This window comes from Apium graveolens, chromosome 9, assembly GCF_009905375.1.
Source record: "Apium graveolens cultivar Ventura chromosome 9, ASM990537v1, whole genome shotgun sequence".
NCBI classification, from domain to species: Eukaryota; Viridiplantae; Streptophyta; class Magnoliopsida; order Apiales; family Apiaceae; genus Apium; species Apium graveolens.
Window position 1 is genome coordinate 208,707,148 of NC_133655.1, and position 11,623 is coordinate 208,718,770.

The window sequence follows — 11,623 nt, forward strand, 5'->3', positions numbered from 1 at the left end:
TATGATTTCAAATTGTAAAAACCGTATAATGTGGTTTGGGTTTGGTTTTTTATTTGAAACCAAACTGATTAAGCTAAACCGTACAAAATTAATAAAAATTAATTTGTTAAAATTATTAAAATATTTATATGCAAATATAAAGAAACATTTTTTTCGTGCAAAAGAAATGATTTTATTAAACTTTCAGATCATTTAACAATACATGAACCAAATCCGGATGGACATCCCCCATCTCGCGCCTACGATCAGCTAAATAACTTGAATATCTCGCTACACAGTGAGCTAACATGTTCACGGACCGTTTTACAAATTTTAAAGTCAAATTTCTTGACTCTAATTCACTAAGTAGCTTTTTGCATCCATCAGCAACCCGTCCAAAGTAGGAAAGTTTAACTGATGAACACCGAATAGCATGAATTGCACCTAGGCAATCCGACTTTACCATAACTGTTGATCAACCACTTTGTCCAAAGTAGAAAAGTTTAACTGATGAATACCGAATAGCCTAGGTGCAATAAGGCAATCTGACTCTACCATAACTGTTGATCAACCACTTTGTCCAAAGTAGGAAAGTTTAACTGATGAACACCGAATAGCCTGAATTGCACCTAGGCAATCTGACTCTACCATAACCGTTGATCAACCACTTTGTTTAACCCAGTTCGACGCCTCCTATATGACAATTGTTTCTGCAAGTTCCGTGTTAAGGATTTGAATGACTGATGTGATGATATCATTGTACTCCTTTCCGTTCTGCGTCCACGCCATATCATTCCTATTACTCCAAATTGCACAAGCCACCATGAATATTTTGTGGATAACATTACGTGTACAAGATAATATAAAAATTTGTTGGTGGCAGAATTTGAACCTGACAACGTGGATAGGGTATAAATAATAATGTAAATATTTATTTTTGGCGGGATTTAAACCTAGAAACTTGAGTTTGTATAAATAATAATATAAATATTTGATGTTGGAGGAATTTTGAACATGGAACTTGAGTTATGTATATTATTTTAGTATATGAATTTAATGAATCTGATCATTTGCTTAAGAAGATCCGACGGTCGTGATCCAGGATAACCAAATCAACAACAAAAACATACTAAATTATAACTCATTCATGTTAATAGAGTTTAGTATAGATTATGAGTTGTATTTATTGTAGAACACTTGAACCTTATTTGTTAGCCTTATTTCTTAGATTACTGTCCTGCAATACATAATGTAATATTATAATTTGTACTGTATTATAATATAATGTAATATTGTCAATAAAAAAATTACATAGTTCTACACAATCTACCGTCTAAAATGATATAATATACGTACATCAACATTTCCGTATTTATTATTCCTATATATGAAAATAATATGAGATACATATGTTCTGTCTTAAGTGGGTTTCGCTTCTGCAGCCTGCTGACAAGTAAAAGGAAAGAAGATAATCTTAATAAAAACATTGCTCCAGGAACCGGTAATTGAGTACAAGCTTAACCAAAATTATACCAAAGTCAAGTAAGCCACACAAACTACATAATACAAAGGAAAATACCTGGTCTAATTGGCTTTTAGTATTTGGTCGGCTAGTAAATATTTGCTTTAACTGATCCAACTGCTCTCACTTTACACATCACAAACTTAGTCCCTTTCGAATTAATTCTCAGTAACTCACACAAACAAACTCTAGGGTATTCAAATTTGACAGTATATATCCTGTATTATATGAACCTGATATGCTAATATGTTTTCACCACCACACATAGAGAAGTTGAATGAATTTCAGTAATTACTATATGCTTATAAAAAAAGTTGAGTCCACTATTGTTCAAATACTAATTTTATAAGTAATTATTTTTTAAGTTTTTATACAAAGACCGATGCTCCAGACCAAAGATTTCTAAAATATATTATATTGCGATAAATGTTTGCGGTATGTTAAAATGTTGGCCCTCCACGCATTTACACGACGGACTTCTACATGTATTATGAGAAAAGACCGTGATGCGATATATGATGCAGCATGTGTTTGTCGTAAAATGAAATGGACTCTTTATATAAAATATGCATGTAGATTATAAATGAGTTAATTTGCATGTGTGCATTGTAGACAGACGTATGGTTGAGGGCGATCAAAGACTGAAATTTCAATGGTAGAAGGAACAGAAGAAATAATAGAGTGGGTGGGGGCAATTGTTGAGCATAATTTTATAAAGCTACCTATCCCTTTCCCTTTAACACCAGCATATGCAGCTTTCACTCCAGCATGCCATGACCATCCAACAACTTGAAGACAACAACAACAAAATAAAATTGAAGATTAGTAAAAAAGAGAATGTTGGTGTTTATTTTTCTATGACTCTGCAGAGTTTTAGAGAGAATGTTAGCACTCAGTATCTTCTTTTACTTTCCACTTTATTTTTTATACTTCTACCATTCATTTTATTTTTGCTAGTTCTTTATTTTTTTCATAAATACATAAATTAAATTAATTAGTGTAGCATATATAGCATGACTCTCATTTTTCCTTTATTCTAACAAATCTCGTAGATAAGTAAGAATCGAACCGACAACTAGAAATAAATCTTTAATCATTAAAATAAATTTCGGAGAAGAGCGAGAATCGAACGGATAACATAGAACGACAAAATATAAACTCTTAATATCTCAATTGTTGTAAAAGCGGATACGATAGCTAAAATAAAGTTGAAATTAGAGATAAAAAAAGTAATATTAAAGATATGATCATAGTACGATTTATTTTGTTACGGTTCAGACGAAGCATGATGAGCACTTAGATTATTCCCACATCTACTAGTTGTCTTTTTCCTCTAATTTCGCCTCCGCCTCTTTCTCTAGGTCTACTACAATAATCCAAACAAACACTACAAGTTAAATAGAAGGGAATTTTGGAACAGAACGAAAATGGTTCATCCACCCACTAGAAAAGGAGGAGCCTTTTAGATTAAATAAAAAGAGACAAGCATTTTCTTTACAATGCTTCCTCAATTACACTTGAAGAGTTGGTGTTGGAAGCAAGGAATGTAGAGTGTAAAAATATGTGTTACATATAACAACTGAGTTTTCCATGCCAAATGGTCTCTTCAGATCGTCGATCAAATTCTGATCATTTCGAAAAAATAAGAAATGTATATTATGCCAGGCTTGAATCCAAATTAATTTTATCGAAACAGATTATATTTAATAATGGATTGATCAGGGGCATACGATTGTTGAAATATAGTGAACTACTGTGAAAATTTTTGATGACATATGTACAATAGAATTTTTGACATACATGTACCGGATTACCATTATATATATATATATATATCACATAATATTTTTGATATACGATATTATTAACAAATCGTTTGCCTCTGGCTAATCTCTCAATCTAACATATAGCGTGCAGTTAAATCTCTACTGAAAAGCTAAAGGAGGGCGTTTGTGGGCAATGAGGCCTACAAGTTATTCTTTGAATACACACAATTCCAGGTGCTAAAATATAATATAGGTTTGGATTTAGTCTCTCGCCATTTTCTGCTTTAGTTTAACCCCCCTTAGCAGCTTAGGAGTCTTTTAGATTGGCCTCACTTGCCTTGTTCTTCTTGGCCCTTTCTGCCTTTCCGCCTAATTCTCCCTTTATTTTCCCCAACAAAGCTTCCAATCTTACTATTTTTCCAATCCTGTATACAGTTTAAAATATGCAAAACCACACAATGTAACAAATCACTGTTTCAGGTTATCAACAACACATATAATACAAGTTTGTTATGTTTACACCAGAACCAAATTCTTTGTCCTTTTTGTTTCCTCTAAACATTTACTTAGAATTATGCCTCAATTTTTGACAAAGAATTCTAAGAAACGCTATAAGATCCAACAAAACTACCACACTGTGGATATTCTTTTTTTTTTTCAATTTATTTCGACTGTCATTATTCTTTGTAAATGATACCTTTATTCTAAAAAAAAAGAGTTCCTTACATAGTGAGGCTGACAACACCTAGGATCTCGAAATTTATTATTGCAAAATTTTAAGATATTTATATTAAAATATATAACATGTGTATAAGTCCATTACGGCTACAAGATTTAATTCAGATTAAGATTTTGTGATTTTAGACCAATCTTTTATTATGTATGATACAACCCAACTCTCCTGGCAAAAACTAATAAATATAAGTATTTTTTTCTAAATTTTGTTGAAAAATGAAAACTGGAGGTCACTACAAGAAATTGGATATTTATGGACCGTATTATTCCCTACTGAAAAATTGGGCAAAAAATGACGGACAATTATAATTGGTCGATTTTGTATCTAAAACGGTTTTGATGCGGCTAAATGCCCCGTTTCTTGTAGTGGGTATTGATAAAGAATTCTGACATCGCTGGGTCTTTTTTTCATGAAGCTATCTAATTTCTCTATATCTCCATGTGATATTGTGATGTATATTATCTAAAGTAATGGTTTACTTAGTTTTAAAAATAAAGTTCTATCTCTGCATTATTTTGGCTATCAGAAATTCCCCCGCGTGGCCTCGCCTATATGGCCATTTACATGTCCTATGCATATAAATAGTGGCCATGCAGTCTGCAACCTAAACTCCCAAGAGTCATACTCATATACATATCCTTTCTCAGCTTACGCACTTAAACACAGACTAAAAACATGGGCAGGGAAAGTATTGATCAAACAGCAATTCATTCGTCTTCCATAGCTTTGTTACAAGAAAGGTTTCGACAATTGCAACGAGTCAAAGAAATGAGAGAAGAAAAGGAGATGTTTCGTTTTTTTTCCGAGTCGGATCGATGTACAAGTCCTTCTAGCACGAAGTACAACACTACTTCCCAGCTGCACAAACCATTCAATCTGTTTTTTCAGTCTGAGCTACTCCTCCCTTCTTCATCAAACGTGCCAGCTCAAGCAATCTCGACGTCGTCACAAATTAAAACATGTCTCTCCCTTTGGCCAGATCACAGTAGGCATGTTGCAGACAATGTGATCAAGAAGAGTACTTGCTTAAACAATAAGTCCTGGTTTTCTAATACGACTCCGTTGTTTGTTGTCGATGACTATGATAACGACTGTGATGTTGATACTTCTCTTCATTTGTAGGACATGTACGCGTATGCATATCCATATCTAAGATTAAAGTATGTACTATGCATATGTGTGTGATTTCATGAAGTTTTTTCAGGTTATGTACCTGTTATATATGGATCGACTAATTTAATCAACTAGTTATAATTAGTTTAACTTTTATAATACTACCATATTAATCTCATGGTAAATTTATAAATTTTATAAATAATATGAATTTAATAAAATCTATAATTTCAAAAAAAATTATAAATTTTTAAGCATTTGTAACACCCCCTTCTTAAAATAGAAGGGAGATATTACTAAAAATCCAAAAACCTGCAAACAGAGCGCTAACATATTTCCTAAATAAAAATTAAACAGTCTAAAATCTTCAAAATAATATTAAATCTCCAAACTGTCTAAACCAATAATATGAATTCTGAATCCTCTAAATAAATAATTAAGTCTAATTAATGATAAAGACCGAAATCCTAATCAACGAATTGGGGTAGCTCTCCATCACACAATCCCAGATCCCCCTAAGCACCTGTCAGAAAAAGAATACGGCATGAGCCAAACGCCCAGTACGGATTTGAAATACAATTTATAAAACAAAAAATCAGAATTAAATAATCAGCAATTTATAATAAAACAAAAATTTTAAAAATAAGTAAGGCTGAAACAACGAGGGGTTAGGATATTTCATACCGATATCAGAACAGATACAAATACACACATCATAGGGTACCTAATGTGTGCAACAGAATGGATAACTTGTACGGCATATACAACGTCACCATAACTCAAATCACAAATCAAACTCTAGGTGCACCCACGTATCCTGAACAAATATCAAATGCGCAAAAGCTCCTCCCAAGAGCTAACAGAAGGATACGCCGTGACCAATCACACTGTCATGGAAGTGTCATGTCACTGGTGCCGCAATGACATGGCTGTAGTACCCCTACAGCTGGTTAACTCGGTATACCCTAAATCACTAAGGGTTCAAAATAAAATATTCTCGCAAATTTAAAATCACCTGATACGAGTAATTCAGATTTCCAAAACAGAGGGTGTCATAAATAATATTTCAAAACAGAAGTAAACAAATATTTATAATTTTGCAAATCCATTTTAAAACAATTTTCGGAAGTCAAGAAGGTTAAAAGAATTTATAACGGAACAAACAGAAGGTAGAACGAAACGAATCAAATATATATAATATCTATGAGAAGTAGCGCAGAATAAAAGGGGACAGAATCCGTACCTCAAAAATCGCAACTAAAGCTACTAACACCTAATTTGCAAATGATCTGCTAATTTTCCCGCCCACGATCTAAATACAAAAATTGTTTTATTGTTAATATTTCATTAGTCTCGCCATGATAAACATATTATGTCATTAACTTGATGTACACCATATTCTTATATTTAAACTACTCGTGTTATGCCAAAACATTACTAATACTTTTTTTTTTTGTTTTTACTGGCATGCACAGAACTTGGCGACCAAACTCATCCAGTGACATTAACAAGACAAACACAAAAGCTAAACTTAGCCCCACATATGGCTATCAATGTATTTTTAAATATCAACATATGTAAATATATATGTGATATTAACGTAACATAATAATAATATCCAAATAAATTGTACTACAAAGTTTGATCCATCAAATTAAAGTAGCTATATAATTCATTCTAATTTATAATCAAAAACATAATTTATGTTTATAACATCATATCACTAAATTATTATGCCAAGTTATAATATTTTAAATTATTAAATATAAGCTTGAATGAGTAAAACCATCAAATATGTAATTAAATAATGGTATCTATGTAAAATTATTCTAATACTATAAATCTTGAAACCAAAACAGGATAAAAGATCTTCAAAAGAAGAATAAAATAATAATATTTTATTTAAGAACCACGTCCAAAGTAAGCAATATAGATACATAATTAAGTAACCATAAAGCACAAAAAATACAAAAGACACATTAGTTATTATATATGCATGTATGGTGACTTGAACAGAGTGCTTAATTCTGATGACATAGATGACAAAATATGAACAATTATTAGATAAAAAAAATAACTTGGTAGCCTACTGCTTACTATTTTAATTAACTATTATACGTGTATGAAAATACCATTATGGCAAACTTGAAAAAAAACCCTTGACTGGAGTCCTCTGTTTCGATTCTATCCCTCCTCTGGTCTATCCGCGGCCACTTAGCTTTAGGTTTTTATGATAATGTATGTGTTTGTTTTAATAGGGGTGCTAGATATTTATAATTTTACAAAGACTCCTTTTTCTAATCTAATTATTATTAACTCAAACAAATTATTTTATAATTCTTATTCTAACTTAAATCAAATTCATCACCTATTATTATTATTATTATTATTATTATTATTATTATTATTATCTAAAAATCATGTATATTACATATATACCTCCTTAAAATGGGATTCCGTCCCCGGAATCAACGAAACTAAATAGTCGTACCTGGATCGAATAAATGCGGATATTTTTCACGAATAGATTCTTCTAATTCCCAAGTAGCCTCTCTTTCCGAATGATTTTTCCACAAAACTTTCACAAACGGAATGGTGTTCTTTCTCAAAACTCGCTCTTCTCGAGCTAAGATAACCTCAGCTTCTTCCTCACAAGAAAGATCCTCTCTAATCTTATGTAATGGATATTGAACTACGTGTAACGGATGATATTTATAGCCCCTCAAAACTAACACATGAAACACATTATGTATATGAGATAGTTGTGGCGGTAACGCAACTCTATAAGACACTTCCCCCACTTTCTCCATAACATCAAAAGGTCCAACATATCTCGGACTAAGCTTTCCCTTCATAACAAAACGCTTCACACCCTTACAAGGAGACACCTTCAAGAACACATGATCACCTGGCTCAAATCCACCAAACTTCTGATGTTGATCCGCATAACTCTTTTGACGAGATCGAGCTTCCTTTAAACTTTCTTTAACTTTCTCCACCTTCTCATTAGTGATTCTAACTAGCTCTGGTCCTTCAATGACTCTCTCTCCAACCTCATCCCAACACGATGGTGCTCTACACCTCCTACCATATAAAGCCTCAAATGGTGGCATACCAATACTCGCGTGCCAGCTATTATTGTACGCAAACTCGACAAGATACAGATATTTATCCCAATCACCTGTCCACTCCAAAGCACAAGCCCTCAACATATCTTCCAATGTTTGAATCGTCCTCTCCGATTGTCCATCGGTCTGTGGATGATAAGCTGTACTAAAATTAAGTCTTGTACCCCAAGCTTGTTGGAAACCCTTCCAAAACCGCGATGTAAATCTCGTATCCCTATCAGAAACTATCGACACAGGCACACCATGAAGTCTAACAATATCTCGCTGAAAAATCTCTGCCAACTCGTGAACATGAGTAGTCTCTCTAATAGGCAAGAAGTGAGCGGACTTAGTGAGCCTATCAACCACCACCCATATGACATCGTTCTTCTTGAAAGTCCTCGGTAAATGAGTCACAAAATCCATAGTAATGTTTTCCCACTTCCAAACTAGAATATCTAGCTGCTGCAACAATCCACTAGGCCTCTGATGGTCTATCTTCACTTGTTGACATGTAAGACATTTTCCCACAAATTCTGCTATATCTCCCTTCATTCCACTCCACCAAAAGTGCTTCTTCAAATCCCTATACATCTTGGTTGAACCTGGATGAATAGAAAATGAAGAACTATGAGCCTCCTTCAAAATTTCTTCATGAATCGTCATGTCTGCAGGAACACACAATTTACTACCCAACCATATCACACCCTCAACATCAATATGAAAGTGTTTTTGCTTGCCACCTGCCACTTCAGATCTAATAGCTTTCAAACCTGTATCATCCTTCGGAGCTTCCTTAACCCTTGAAACAAGATTCGGTTTCACTTTCAAATTTGCAATGCTACCACTTGATCCTCTAACATACAACTCAACACCCAAGCGCTCCAAATCTGAAATAAGGTGCGGCTGAGTAATGAGAGATGCAACACTCCCCAAGTTCTTCCTACTAAGAGCGTCTACCACTACATTCGCCTTTCCCGGATGGTACTGAATATTTGCATCATAATCCTTAAGAAGTTCAAGCCACCTCCGCTGCCTCATGTTAAGCTCCTTCTGATTAAATATGTATTTGAGACTCTTGTGATCAGTAAAGATGTCACAAGTTTCTCCATAAAGATAGTGTCTCCAGATCTTCAAAGCAAATACCACAGCCGCTAACTCCAAGTCATGGGTAGGATAGTTCACCTCATAAGGTTTAAGTTTCCTAGAGGCGTAAGAAATCACTTTCCCATGCTGCATAAGCACACACCCCAATCCTCTCTTAGAAGCATCACTATAAACCTGAAAACCTCCACTCCCTGATGGCAACACAAGTATTGGAGCGGACACCAACCTCTTCTTTAACTCTTGAAAGCTCTTCTCACAATCATCATTCCACTCGAACTTAATTCCCTTCCTCATTAGCTGAGTCAATGGCAAAGCTATGGAAGATAAACCTTCCACAAAACGCCTGTAGTAACCTGCCAGACCCAAGAAACTCCTCACCTCCGTCACATTGCTAGGTCTGGGCCAATTAGTAATAGCCTCGACTTTCGCAGGATCCAACTCAATGTACAATATGTCCCAAGAATGCCACTTCCTCCAACCAGAATTCACACTTGGAAAATTTCGCAAACAACTTCTTCTCTCTCAAAATTTCAAGTACAGTACGTAAATGCTCCTCTCTGCTCCTAGAGTATATCAAGATATCATTAATGAAGACCACCACGAATTTATCCAGATAATCATGAAAGACCCGATTCATCAAATCCATAAATACCGCTGGTGCATTCGTCAACCCAAAGGACATCACGAGAAACTCATAATGATCATAACGAGTACGAAATGCAGTCTTCGGAATATCCCCCTCTCTAACTCGTAACTGATGGTAACCAGATCTCAAATCTATCTTCGAAATGTACTTCGCCCCTTATAACTGATCAAACAAGTCATCAATGTGTGGCAAAGGATACCTGTTTCTGATAGTCACCTTATTCAACTCCCTGTAGTCAATGCACAACCTCATGGAACCATCCTTCTTCTTCACAAACAGCACAGGAGCGCCCCAAGGAGACACACTTGGCCTAATAAATCCTCTATCCAACAACTCTTGCAACTGCTCCTTCAATTCTTGCAACTCAAGTGGTACCATTCGATAAGGCGCCTTAGAAATAGGCTCGGCACCTGGAACAAGTTCAATAGTAAACTCCACCTCTCTATGTGGTGGCAAACCTGGTAGCTCATCCAGGAACACATCTTCATACTCCCTCACAACTGGATAATCCTCGATGCGAGGTTCATCCTTCGATGTATCCTTCACGAAAGCAAGGTAGCCATCACAGCCCTTAGACAATAATTTACTCGCCTTTAGAGAAGAAATTAACTTAACATCCCCCTTCGGCTGAGACCCTTGGTATACAAATTCTTGTTTATCTGCATCCCCAAAGATCACCCTTTTTCCTTGACAATCAATTGTGGCACGATGTTCACTCAACCAATCCATACCCAAGATAACATCAAAGTCATGCATCTCCATCGGAAGCAAGTTAACCTTATAATTTCTATCTCCAACAGCTATCGGACACTCTCGATACACATCAGAAATAATAACAGAATTCCCCATCGGGTAGAAATAGACATATGAGGATATAATAATGAAGGTGCAACGTCAAGATGACGAACAAACGATAAAGACACAACAGAATGGGTCGAACCAGTATCAAATAACACATAAGCATCACGTCTACCAACAAGAAGTGTTCCTGAAACGGTACCTGAATTAGCTGTTGCCTGATTTGCCGTCAATGCAAACACTCTGGCTGTAGGATTCTGCTGACTTCCACTGCCACTACTACCACCAGCTCCTCCTCCACCAGGGTTGCGTGACACTATGCAATCCTTTGCCCTATGGGACATGCTACCACACAAGAAACAAGCCCCAGTCTGTCTGTAACAAGCTCTACCTGGATGATGTCCACCACATGTAGCACAAGGAGCCACTGGAATCATATTGGGGTTTCCCCCATACACTGAGTAACGGCTCTGCCCCTGCTGACGATTCTGCCACTTCCTAGGCTGCTTTTGTCGCTGAAACTGCTGATTCTGATTCTGACCTATATACTGATTCTGGACGTGGAATGACTGACCACCCCTATTTTGATTCTGTCCGCGCCACTGTCCCTACTGACCATTCTGACCTCCATACCACTATCTACCCTGTGCAAAACCCTGATCATCCCTAGTCCTCTTACTACCACTGTTAGACCTGGAAGTCCTGAAATCTATGAGCTCATTCTCAACATCCTTTGCTGCATCAGCCGCCTCTGCCACATTATCAAATTTAAAAGAAATTATGGAACCCCTCAGATGAGACTTCACCCCCATTTAATTTTATCAGCCTGCTGCGCAGCAGTCCCTGTAA

General features: G+C 35.6%; 1 protein-coding gene across 1 annotated transcript; it reads right to left on the minus strand.

The window, feature by feature from the left end:
- Positions 1-6,408: 6,408 nt before the first annotated feature.
- Positions 6,409-10,738, minus strand: LOC141685899 (uncharacterized). Its single transcript, XM_074490976.1, has 5 exons — positions 10,254-10,738; positions 9,569-9,802; positions 8,853-9,079; positions 8,025-8,519; positions 6,409-6,428 (listed from the first exon to the last, which is right to left on the minus strand). Exons 1-5 carry the CDS (start codon positions 10,736-10,738, stop codon positions 6,409-6,411), a joined length of 1,461 nt encoding a protein of 486 aa, XP_074347077.1.
- Between the last annotated feature and the right edge of the window lie 885 nt (positions 10,739-11,623).